Source organism: Adiantum capillus-veneris, chromosome 2, assembly GCF_014529385.1.
Source record: "Adiantum capillus-veneris isolate H3 chromosome 2, ASM1452938v2, whole genome shotgun sequence".
In the NCBI taxonomy this organism is placed as follows: domain Eukaryota; kingdom Viridiplantae; phylum Streptophyta; class Polypodiopsida; order Polypodiales; family Pteridaceae; genus Adiantum; species Adiantum capillus-veneris.
This window is the reverse complement of record NC_140932.1, coordinates 152,487,133-152,499,377: the sequence shown is the minus strand read 5'-3', so window position 1 is coordinate 152,499,377 and position 12,245 is coordinate 152,487,133. Positions and strand designations below refer to the sequence as shown.

General features: G+C 39.5%; 1 protein-coding gene across 1 annotated transcript; it reads left to right on the top strand.

Annotated features, from left to right (window-relative positions):
* The first annotated feature begins 7,097 nt into the window (after window positions 1-7,097).
* Window positions 7,098-10,833, top strand: LOC147463870 (uncharacterized). The gene is made up of 6 exons (XM_086529662.1): window positions 7,098-7,463; window positions 8,283-8,515; window positions 8,985-9,243; window positions 9,692-9,871; window positions 9,976-10,131; window positions 10,226-10,833. The coding sequence occupies exons 1-6, from the start codon at window positions 7,398-7,400 to the stop codon at window positions 10,382-10,384; spliced, it is 1,053 nt and encodes a 350-aa protein (XP_086385788.1). The 5' UTR covers window positions 7,098-7,397; the 3' UTR covers window positions 10,385-10,833.
* The last annotated feature ends 1,412 nt before the right edge of the window (window positions 10,834-12,245 follow it).

Sequence of the window (12,245 nt, the reverse complement as noted above, 5' to 3'; positions counted from 1 at the left end):
AGCATCCTCATACGTGGATCCTATACAGGAAGAAAAGACTCAGTCAAGAAGAAGGCCATGGCAACAAGATAACAACACTCTAATCAATTGGCTAGAAAAATCCCTCCAAAAACAACAATCCAAGAGCAAACAAATAGTAACTTTCCATAACCAGCCAAACCACAAAGGGAAAGCGTCGGATATCAACCTTGATGATGATAACAACTCGACAGAAAGGGACAACGGGGTATCTTATGGTTTCCCTTATCAACGACTTGTGTCATCACCTTTCAAATTCAACCTTGATGAGGATAGTAGCAACAGTGGTGATTCGTACGATATCCCCTATCAAGAACTCAGGTCATCACCATCACTACCAGCTTCCATAACAACCATGGAAGGCCAAAAGCAAAGAACAACAAGTCAAATCCAAAAGGCTTGACAAATCTGGATACCAAAGAGCTAGCTTGGCCAAAAGTAGGTATGGATCAAGAAGATGAAGATCTCTGATGAGAAATCACAAGATCCAACACCAAAAGAAAAAAATTTGAAGTCTGCAAGAACGACCATTTGGATTCCAAAATGGTTAAAGTATCATCTCCTAAAGTCTGAATCCTGTTCACAACCAAGCGTACAAGTGTTGAAGAAAAAACCAATGCCGATTTACACGAAGACAAGGTGGATCCTAAAGAAGTCTCTTCAAACATAGATGAAGGAGAGACAAGTCTTAAAAAAGAATCATCAGTGAAACAACCAGTGTTCACAAAGAAGTGGGCCCCAAAGCAAACCTATAAAACTAATGTCACTGCTGCGAAGCTTGAATTCTTTCAACTTCTGCTACAATTACAGTACAGCTAGAAGAGACCAAGTCGTTCACTCCACCATTGCATACTACATAAGGCTTACGACTCTTTCGTAGATACGACAAACTGATCGCTTAGCAACAATCTAAGAGTATGAAGTCTACAAGGACTTCAAGAGCTTGAGAAGCTAAAAATCTAGGAGCAAGAAAAGACACAACAAAAAGGAGATGACAAAGATGTAAGTACGGAAGAGGAGAGTCATTCATTCAACCATCAAGAGCAGCAGTGGGCATGTCAACCTCTCCACAAGTGGCAAAAACCGCGGTTGGTGCCACCCATCACCGAATGAAGATCTGAAGGTACCTACATGTTCACCATGATGAGAGGAGTCCCCAGGTACCACCCAAGGTGAAAATAACCACCCATAACTCACCCAATCATGCAAACAGGTCCCACAGGTTCTAGACTAAAAATCTCAAATCTACAAGGATCCAGAGCTCCAAGTCAGGCATGCATAGGTTTAAAAGGACCAGCAACGCAAGGGGAATCCGACCATGTAAAAAGTTCCCAAAAATTCTCAAGATGGCAGCAACTACAATTAATGCCAACCCCATAGAACTGAGAAATAATGATATGGTTACCTTCCCCTAGCCTAGAGCAACCCACAGGTACCACCCAAAGTCAAAATGGATGAGAAAATAGGTCACAGGAGCAAAAACAGTGAAGTCAGAGTACCAGCTAAAAACAGGTTGAAATAGCTAAAGAAAGAATGGTTTTTTCCAAGAATTTTGAGTCCTATAGCTCAATGGCAATGAGATGAAGCTATCCTAAAAAGAAACCATGCAAAAAAGCATCACAGATTTCACGTTAAAATATACAAAATCGCAACATTTTTCACCAAAACTGCTGTGAACACCTAAAAAGGAGTGTGAAATGCATGAATTTCCTCATGGATAACTCAAACATGTCCATATGAAGCTACAGGGAAGATTTGAAGATGAGCGGTGAACCATCATCGAACCATAACTAGTTGAAGGCTTGTTTCACAAAAGAAAAAATCGTGTATAATGTCCAAATCCCTGATGAAATAAGTCATTGAAAGTATAATTGGACTCTACTTATTAAGAGGAACCCAACCATACCATTTGACCCAATTTGGCCACAGTTGGCAGCAACCGCAATTGGTGTCACACCTACAGCCTTTTGTCTTTTCAAGCATAGAGGTCAATACGATGGACAAAAGTATGACATGTGGGTACTCTACTGATCAGAAATTCACAAAGGAGCCCAACTATAGTTACAAATTTGGTAAAACGTGTCTATAGTAAAAAACCACCCTTGCAACCCAAGTTATCTTATAGGAGCTGACACTTTTTGGCCTAGATTTGAAGATTTTGAGCTTGAAATTCATCAAGATCGCCTAGATGGAAAGAGCATGAGCTGAATATACAAGATATACGACCAAAACCAAAAACTGACACAATTGACAACAGCATTTGTTACCACTTCGAGTTAATCCTTTTCCTTCTCAAGCATACCATGAAAGACCCAACAGGGACGAGACAGTTTTTGAGCAAAAAATGAAGATTCAAGGATCCAAATGGACCAAGCATGATATAAAGAGAGGAGCTACCAACCATGACAAATTAGGATAAAAAAATGTTAACATAGGGAAAAATCTAGTCCATTTCAGTCTAAAAGGCAAAAATTGATCCCAAAATTTCAAAAAAGCAATGCAAAGTCAGGAATTTTCACATCTAAACGCTCAAACACACTTACTAGGACCTAGTTTGATAGAAAGTTAAGCAAGAAGTTGGCCGGATTTCAAGATAGGTTAAAATACGTATTTTTGCACGTTTTTTACCAAACAAGTCACAAACATATTAATCTTAGGTCTACGACTCAAATTTTCCACAAAAAGCTCATGATAGACCACATAGACCTACCAGAGTAGTTTCAAGTTGATCAGAAAACCCTAGATGGCTATAACTCTAACGAATGCCTTTTTGTGGACATTAACAATTACAAAGGAAATCCAAGACAAGAATTAAAGTGTTGATGCATAGCCTAGGAGTGATGTACTCATCAAGGGGAAGCAATAGATTATAGGTACCACTCCCAGGTCAAACTGGCAAAAAAGCCACCAATCGCTTTTGCTGCCACCTAACTACATGCATTCTACCTGAGAGCTCAAATGCCAAACTCACCCTAGCATGTGGGAAATCTACAAAAAGCTCTTGAAGAGTAGATTCCAAAAATGAAGAGACATCAAGAAAAAAGTGCAGATTCAGAAGTTGACCATAAGTGACCCATCAAAACACAAAAATGGTCATAACTTGAGATTGAATGATCCAAATTTGGACACGCATAGCATAGATGGGATGTGGAAAGCATCACGAATAAGATGGTATCAATAGATCTAGAAGAAGCCAAAAAAGCCACCAACCACTTTTGTTGCCACAACTACATGCATTTTACCCAGCAACCCAGATGACAAAAACACCCTAGCAAGTGGGCAGTCTACAAAAAGCTCTTGGAAAGTAGAAATCAAATATGGAGTCAAATCAAGAGAAAAGTGTAAAAAATTAGGAGTTGATCCTAGAAAGACCAACCTCAACGGGATTTTGGCCTTGAAACAGGTAAGTACAAGTGGCCATTAAAATGGCATAAAAAGTCAGAGTCGGGCAACTGAGCCACTAAATGAGCAAGGCATTAGTCCCAAAGCTTCAAGTAATATTTTCTATGGTCTAAGAGTCTTAGCTATCATAGGTATTGCTCAAGCTGGAAGAGTTGAACATATTTACATTGTGTCTCTCATGCTGGTATAGGTGAACATAAGAGTTGAAGTCTATATCTATTTAAGTCGGGAGAAGAGAAGAAAGAAGTCCAAAAGACACTCATGAACTGAGCTTAATGAGGAATGAGTGGAGAAACTTCTACATCAAAACCCCTTCTAGGAAAAGTGGAAGCTATTGAGATGTCATTGGATATCACATACGCTACATTCTTTCCTTGAAGTACCCATCAACTCCATTTCTCACACAACATGATTTTCTTGAACAAATCTCTCATGTGCATATAGAGTGTCCCATAATTGAGACATGCATTTGGCACTCTTCCTTTGTTTCTCCAAGGCACTCACCTTGCATGAACAAGTACTCAATTTCCAACAGCTCAACTCCAATAAGAGCGTGCACCAAAGGCAATTTTTTCCACTGGGGTTTTCCCTTTGGTCATTCACGTTTTGAACCCTAATCTAGAAACGCGCATCAATAACATCTTGTACAAACTTCTTCTATAAGTGGAATCAGCAACACAATAAAGAACGTGCTGCCTAATGTTCAAAACCGAAAAAGCAAGGCCAATCTGATAGTACAAATGTGTTACCAAGAACAATTTTTCAAAGATATCAGCAAAGATCTCATAACAAAACAACAAAGCAGACTAGATTCAACATGAAGCGTACAAAATCAAGATCAAAACAACCAAAAAACCAGCTTCTACAAAAGTATCACAAGAAGCAAAGAATCAGCTCCGACAAATGACAGTACCTTCTAACAAAGCAAAGCCCCAACTAACGACAATGAAGTCTTGTCAAGGACGATAAGAACACGGGAGGGGGCAGTGTTGAAAGAGTTGACCAACACATGTCAAATCCAACAGGTTAACAAAGGCACATTAATTATTCTTTCACTTTTTTGCCTAAAGCCGGCTTTGTAACTCTTAATCTTGAGAAAGCTATGTAATGATAAAAGATGCTAGAGAGCCTGGTGCACCCACTATTGTAATAATTACCTCTTTGTAGCCCAAATACCTAATTTAGAGCCCTAGGTATATAAGCGAAAGGTTGTAATTATTAAAAAGATCAATTACTGTGAACAAAAGAGAGTATGAACGATTTTGGCCTACGCTTGCAATCTCACAACTCCTATGGCATTGCAATGAAACTTCAGGTGTTGCTTCTACATGCTCTTAGCTTCATGTACATATCTTTTGTGACGTGTTTGAGTGTGTAATGTTCGACGCATCGAGTGGTCTTAGCTCGAGGTTCTCCCGTGTACTAATCTTGATTTTTAGAGGTAATTAGAGGTTTAAATGTCTTTCTAAGCTTGGTTAGTGGTAGCTAGGACTAGAGAGGATCCTTAGGACCTCTCATTCGTCACTTTTGGTGTAGGTGGGCAAAGGCAATGATCACGGTTGCTCATCCTAGACAAATTTTCAGAATTGAGTTTTGGTCACATTTTTGGGTTCCCCTTGGTCTTATTAGCTAGGATATCAAGTTTCATAAAATTTGGAGTCCGTTTGAGTCCTCTACGGCCTTTAGGAGTCTTGGTTAGTCCGCATGCAAGTTTCTCGCTATTCACTAGATCTACCTTATACAAAGAGTGTGACACCTTTCTCCTCAGTGCATTGATGCTTATGGCATTGCATTTGAAGTTTTCATGCACTAGTTGGGTCATGTACGCCCTCGGATTGACAAATTATGTTGGTTTGAGTTCACGCTACGCTATGTCGTCCGATCACGGTGATCCGCCAACACTTGCTTAAGCTGCCCCCCTTCTTCCCAAGCAAGCCTATCCTCTCCTTCCCAGGTGCCCTTGCTTCTAAATCCAACTGCATATGTGTTAAGGGTAACCTTGCTTGCCAAGAACGGTGTCAAGTAACCACTCCCTTTGCCTTTCATGCCATCTTGGGGTCACACCTCATGTGTCCCATGGTTTAGAGCCTTTCTTTTCCTAAAGAGATGGGTTTAGGACTGGGCATAACATGGCCATGTGTTTCTATGCATTGCATGTACATACACATACACATGTATACCCTTGAATTATGAATTAATTCTATTAGCATTAGGATAAAAAATTAATTGACTTGAGCGACCTTAGCTTATGAGAATTTAATTCTGAAAAATTCATACTAGCAGACGAGCTTTGTGGGTGACAAGTTGACATAGCAGATACATGCACTTGATATATTTATATTTAATAGTTTTTTGGACATGTGCCTATTTTTATCGAAACTCAATGCGGGACTGATTAAGAGGAGACGATCGCTTCCAGATAGGTGCAAGCTATTCAAAACTTATTATTTTTAGGTAAAATAGTCAAAATGACAAAAAATAGAATTTTTTATTTTTAAGAGACCTACATCCATCTTTTCATCCAAACGTGAAAAAATTGCTAAAAATAGAAACTTTTTAAAAATGGCTTGATGATAATATTTTACATGGAGGACCCCTTTGCCAGGGTGGCGGAAAACCTTACAAGCTTTTGTATACATGGGCTCTTTGTGTGGGCATGCTAGGGTGGAATTCAATGTCCTCTTGGATGCTTTTTGTGCTTGTACAGTGTTGGCAATCATGCTAATGCTTGTGGTGGTTAGGGAAACTATTTCAATTTAATTCCTCTATGCTAGCTATGGTGCATACGAGCATTGAGTTGCCTCCTGATTGTAGAGCAAACTACACCTATATTCCAGGCCTTGTTGGGGATGTGATTGACAAAATTCTTCATGCATCACCACATGTGAGCCTCACATTTGGCACTGTCTCTTGAGGGGGATGCCAATTGAGGGCTGCTTGAAAGGAGCATTGCTTTCTTGTCATGCTTTGTGGAGTATATATGCTTGGTTGTAGCACAACACCTTTGCACATATCACGTGACCTTTGCACATGTCACATGGCTTCAAGCTGTGTGTGTGATTCTATCAAAATGAATGACATTCTTATTACCTCTTATGTGCATCTATTGGCCTCCTCAAGAAAGACGCCTAGAGAGGAGGCTTCCATATCTTGAGATGTTGATGGGGAAGGTGGACCTATTTAGCTTTTGGGTTTTAAGTGATTTCATTTGCACAAGCATGTTATTTATCATATTTTAGACCATGCAATAGTTTCTCCCCATATAGAGTTCCGCTCGAGTTATTATTTGCTTGAGAAATCTCTCTCAGTATATGGTAACACCATGGCTTCACTAGCCACGATAGAACTAGAAAACAACCCTTTTTGTAACGAAAAGTACAAAGAACGAGAAAAATCAATGTTTGTAAAACTGGATCGTAGCTTCCTTGGACCCAATAGGTATAGAAAACAACTTTGGTTTTCACCAGAAAACACCCAAAGCATTCATGACACATAGTGATAAAAAAAGCAGATGCTGCTTGCTTTTTATGGAGTGGACAATTAATGTATGCGTAGCTCGTAGGCGGTCATTCAGCCAATTGAGCAACGTTGGATTAATATCCTAATGAAGGGCTGGGACTGAGCTAGGTGGCTTAATCCGATGGCCTCATTTCAGAAAACTACATTACCATTACCAGGCAAATTACGAACCCCTATGTTTGATTTTGGGCTTTGCCTCGGATCTCGGCAAGTTTTCATGGCTGAGCACGATGACATAAAACACTCGCGTACTTCCAAGAGCTCTCGTTTGACTTGCACACGCAGTGAAGTCGCGAGTCGCGCGCTCTTGAACAACCCATCCATCTTCAAGTGTGCCGTGCGCGCTTCCCGATTCTTTTCGCTTTCTCTAGCTATGGCTGCTCCATTTCGGGAGCAGGCAGCATTGCTTTACCACAGAGCTTCCATCTCTAAAAGGAGATCTCAACTGAGGAAGGGCAATGCAGGTCCTCGAGAACTTCCCCACCAAGGCTGCGCCTTTCTTGGATATCAAGCTCTGCTACAAGGTATATTTCTCTCTCTACGCCAGTTTTTCCCTTTTCCACGAGAGTACACGTCGTTCATGCACTCATGAGGGGAGGTGTCTCTCCGTTGAAGTATCAGACATGAAACCCGGATGGCAGGTGCCACTTACCCTTAAGCATACAGCCTCCATTGAATGAGCTGAGGAACAGTGGGGCAATGCGAAGGCTACTGTCAACCGCATGTATGCACGGATAATCCAATCGGTGTTTGCATAACTTGAGGATGTTTCCTTATAATCCCAGACCTTCAACCCCATTGCAAACCAGCTATTTGGCATCAATATTTCATATTAGTTGATGACAGCATTTGAATTGAGATTAAATTAAAGACATACTAGTTTGTAATTCTCAACGGGAACTCGCATGATCATCTCTTTAATAGGTTTCTTTAAGACAGGCCTCACCTTTTTTGTCTGCATGGATCGTTGTCAGAATTTTCGATGATAGCATTCTTAGGATCTTTCCTCGGGGATTTTTAACAGCTTATTTGCAGTGAGTATGTTGATCATGAGGCCCCTTCATTCATGTAGGAATATGCAAGTGAGGTGAATCACTCACATTAAAGCCTTCAAAATTCTGGATGGAATGTTCCAAACCAAGCTAAACTCTGGAGCCGTGTCTGCCATTTTTATCTATTGTCTGCCTTGGAAAACTGTTGCTTTTCATCACAAGAATGAGGATGATGGTTGATCAATATGTATCAATGCCTTGGAAAACTGTTGCTTTTCATCACGAGGATGAGGATGATGGTTGATCAATAAACATTTGTATCAATGAATTATTATCTGTGTGCTTTTACAGGATCTATCACAAAGATGGCTGTACAAAAACACAAATTGCTTGTGGAAGCTTGTTTTGCTGGTGTTCCTAGGGTTATGTGGGATGTTCATGTGTGTTTCGGGTGTTGAGAGGCAAATGCCGTACTTCAGAGCTAGGCGTGCTTATTCAATTTCCAAAGCAAGGGTATCCGGTCATAGTCGCAATGTTTCGGTTTCAAATTATCAATACTATCCTCAGCCTGCAACATATGATAGGTATGACGTTCATCCTTTTGACAGAAAACATTGACAGTACTTGGACATCCTTGCAAGCATGAAAAGTTATGACTGCTTTACTGTTTCATGTGGTGGAATATTCACAGATTACGATCATTCATAATGTTTCTCTTTCTTCACGAAGCACGCAATGATGCACATGCACAACATATTTATGCTCCTAAGGAATTATGACTGCTTTACTGTTTCATGTAGAGGAATATGTGCAGGTTATGATTAATTTGAAAATTTTCATGCAGATGTATAAGTGCTTTAATGTTTCCTGTAGAAAAGTGTTTGCAGATCTCGATTGTTTGTAATTGCTTCTCTGGCTTCATGAAGCATACAATAAAGCACATACACATCATAAATATGCATAACTGGAAGACATTGGAAATGTGCTTAGAAGAGTTTAATAGCAACATGTTGATTCTATGCGTTGGTAATGTTCACTCGTCATAATTTACAGGAAGGAGTGTAGATGCACGCCTGTCCAAAAGTTTGCTATTTTCTCTATGCAAAGGACAGGGAGTGGCTGGTTTGAGACATTACTAAACAGCCATCCAAACGTGAGCTCACATGGTGAGATTTTCTCCGTAGAGAAGAGGAGGGAGAACATGTCAACAATCAAGAAGACTTTGGACACTGTGTACAGTCTTGATTGGGATAGTAGCGCATCCAAAAATGAATGCACAGCTGCAGTTGGACTCAAATGGATGCTCAACCAGGTATGCATCCGTGTGAAGCAGGTTATGGGGCCTAGTGTGTCACATGATGCCCTCAATTTGTGGTTCATGTTGATTCACTCAAGTGCACAGCTATAATTATCAGTTTTCCCATACCGTACGATAAATATCATACCGATAATGAATTCTTTACATTTTGGTTGTTATTTATATGCACACACAAATACACATACATGCATGTATCTAGGGTGTACATATGATGTATACATGCATGTAGATATGTGTGAATGATATATACATGCATGTATGTATACATACATTTATATGTATGCAAGCATGCATAAGTAGACATGTACGTCTATCTGTATTCAATACCTAACGAATTTTTCATATTGGTAGTGATTACCCATACTGCACAACATTTTTTTGGTACCGTACTTATCATATCTATCCACCTTGACTGCCATATTTATTTGATGCTCTTCACTAGGGTTTGATGGAATATAAAAGGGAAGTTGCAGCATATCTAAACAGAAATTCAGTTTCAGTCATATTCCTTTTTCGTCGAAACATCCTGCGCCGCTATGTCTCCATTCTGGCCAACACATTTGACCGAGAAAAGAAACAGTTTAATGGAACACATCGTGCCCATGTGCACTCCAAAGAAGAGGTAAACACCATCAGGGACTTTCATTGCATCAAGCACATGATAAGGCTCACTTTGTAACTAAAGCTTATGCAGATTTTGGTATTTTCAAATGATAAAATCTGCAGGCGAGTTTACTAGCGGCATACAAACCAACGGTGAATCTAACATCACTGATTACGTACATGAAACGCATTGAGGAGATAATGCTGGATGCACTACTGTCGTTCAATGGCACTCGCAACATGGTTGTGTATTACGAGGACCTCGTGGATATGCCAGCTGTAAGTTGTTCGCAACTTGTTTTTAGGTTTTTCTGTCTGGTGGGCAGCAGATGATTCATAACAATAGGTGGGTATTGTTGATGCTTTTTTGCAGGAGCTGAAGAGGGTTCAGGAGTTCTTGCATGTTGATTGTAGAGAGCTACAAAGTAAGCACGTCAAGATTCATACGCTTCCCCTCTCTGGTCAAATAGAGAACTGGAGGGAGCTTTCAACACGGCTGAAGGGAACAAAGTATGAGTCCTTTGTGTACTAAATTTTGGCTACTGGCACATTGAGCTGTCTATACACATCCGTTAAGCTTGGGATATGGGCTTGTATTTCACTGTGCATGCATTTGTCACAAATGCATCCGTTAAGCTTGGGATATGGGCTTGTTATTCACTACGTATGCATTTGTCATACATACATTGTATCACAATACTACCCCCTTAACGTGAACCAGCACCGTTCTGGGAATGCAGGCAAATTTCCTTGTAAGACCTCCGCCCCTTTTTTTGCTGCATTTGTCTATTGGATTTTGTTTAGACTGCTCTTCAAGGAGTTGATGGATCATCAATCCAAGTTAACCCTTTTGTAATATGCTCGCAACAAACAATTTTTGTTTACTTCTTCCAAATGCTTCATTTCATAGTTTCCATATAGTTTTGCATTAAGCGCATCTACCTCAAGACTACTCTTCCCATTGACATGAAGGACAAAATCAAGAGACCTATCAATTGTAGCTTTTGTTGTATAGAGGCAATGATCAATCTCGTTTTGTCTGTACATTTGAGACTCCATAAAAGCATCAAACTTATAATACCATTCTCTTGGTGGTCGTATCAAACCATATATAGGCTTCTCTTAAGCTTACATATTGACTTTTCTTTATCCTTCTCAATGAAATCCTCTAACTCTTGCATGTAAATGTCCTCATGAAGATTACATAAGAATGTCGTCTTTAAACTAGTTCCATGTCCTCTTTGGTAATCAAAGAAAGTAATATTTGTAAGGTACAGCTGGTAAAAAGACCTCAAATCTAATCCCCAATGCTTGAAACATATGGCAACCAATCTATCCTTGTTCTTCGGCTTTCCATTATTTTCAATTTGTAGACCAATTTATGGAGCAAAGTATCCTTCCCTTTTGACAAAGGTACTCAAGTCTCAAGGCTCATTCTTTTGTGAAGAATCCATCTTTGGCTTCATAGCATTGTCCTTTTAAGCTTGTCATCACATAACATAGCGTCACCATAGTAAAAGAGCTCACCATAATCCATCAACAATGTAATCTAGGCTTAATGCGAATTGTTTAGGTGGCCTAGAAACTCTGGTTGACCTTTCAATGTAGCAAGTTTTGCACGAGGAATCAACTATCCCACTAGCGTATTGTTTAGGTGCCTAGAAACGATCTGGTTGACCTTTCAATGTAGCAAGTTTTGCACGAGGAATCAACTATCCCACTGGCGTTTCAACACTACTCGATGAACTACCATTGCTTGTCACATGGTCAGAGCTATAAGGAGCATCACTCTACATTTTCTTCACCACGTGATACATAAATAACCTTTTGTATTTTCTTGGACAAGTGGCATAACATTTTGAAACATAACCTTCCTCATCTTAATCACTTGTGAAGGATTTTTAGATGTTCTTCTCATTAAATATGGCATCACTACTATGGAGTACTTTATGAGAAATTGGGTTCCAGAAATGATCGCTATCTTCTCCATAGCCAAGGATATCATGCTTTTGAGAATTTATTTCAACCTTTTTTCTAAGCTTCTTTGGCACATACACAAAGGCTTTACAATCAAAGACATCTCAAATGATCGTATGAAGGTTTGGGATCATTCTAGGCTTACACTAGAACATAGTCATTTGAAGACTTCACACTTGATCTATTGAGTATATGAACTACAATTTTTATGGTTTAATTTTAAATCCATATGATAACTTAGCATGAAATAACATCGTGAGATTCATGGACTCTCAACAACTCCATCTGGAAAGGTGTATGAGGAGTTGTATGTTAATATACAGTCAATGCTCATCCATTAACATATATCCCTTTTTGTTATATGTTGCACATTTGTGACTTTTGTTTTATTCATAAAAAATCTACAAATTAAGGGT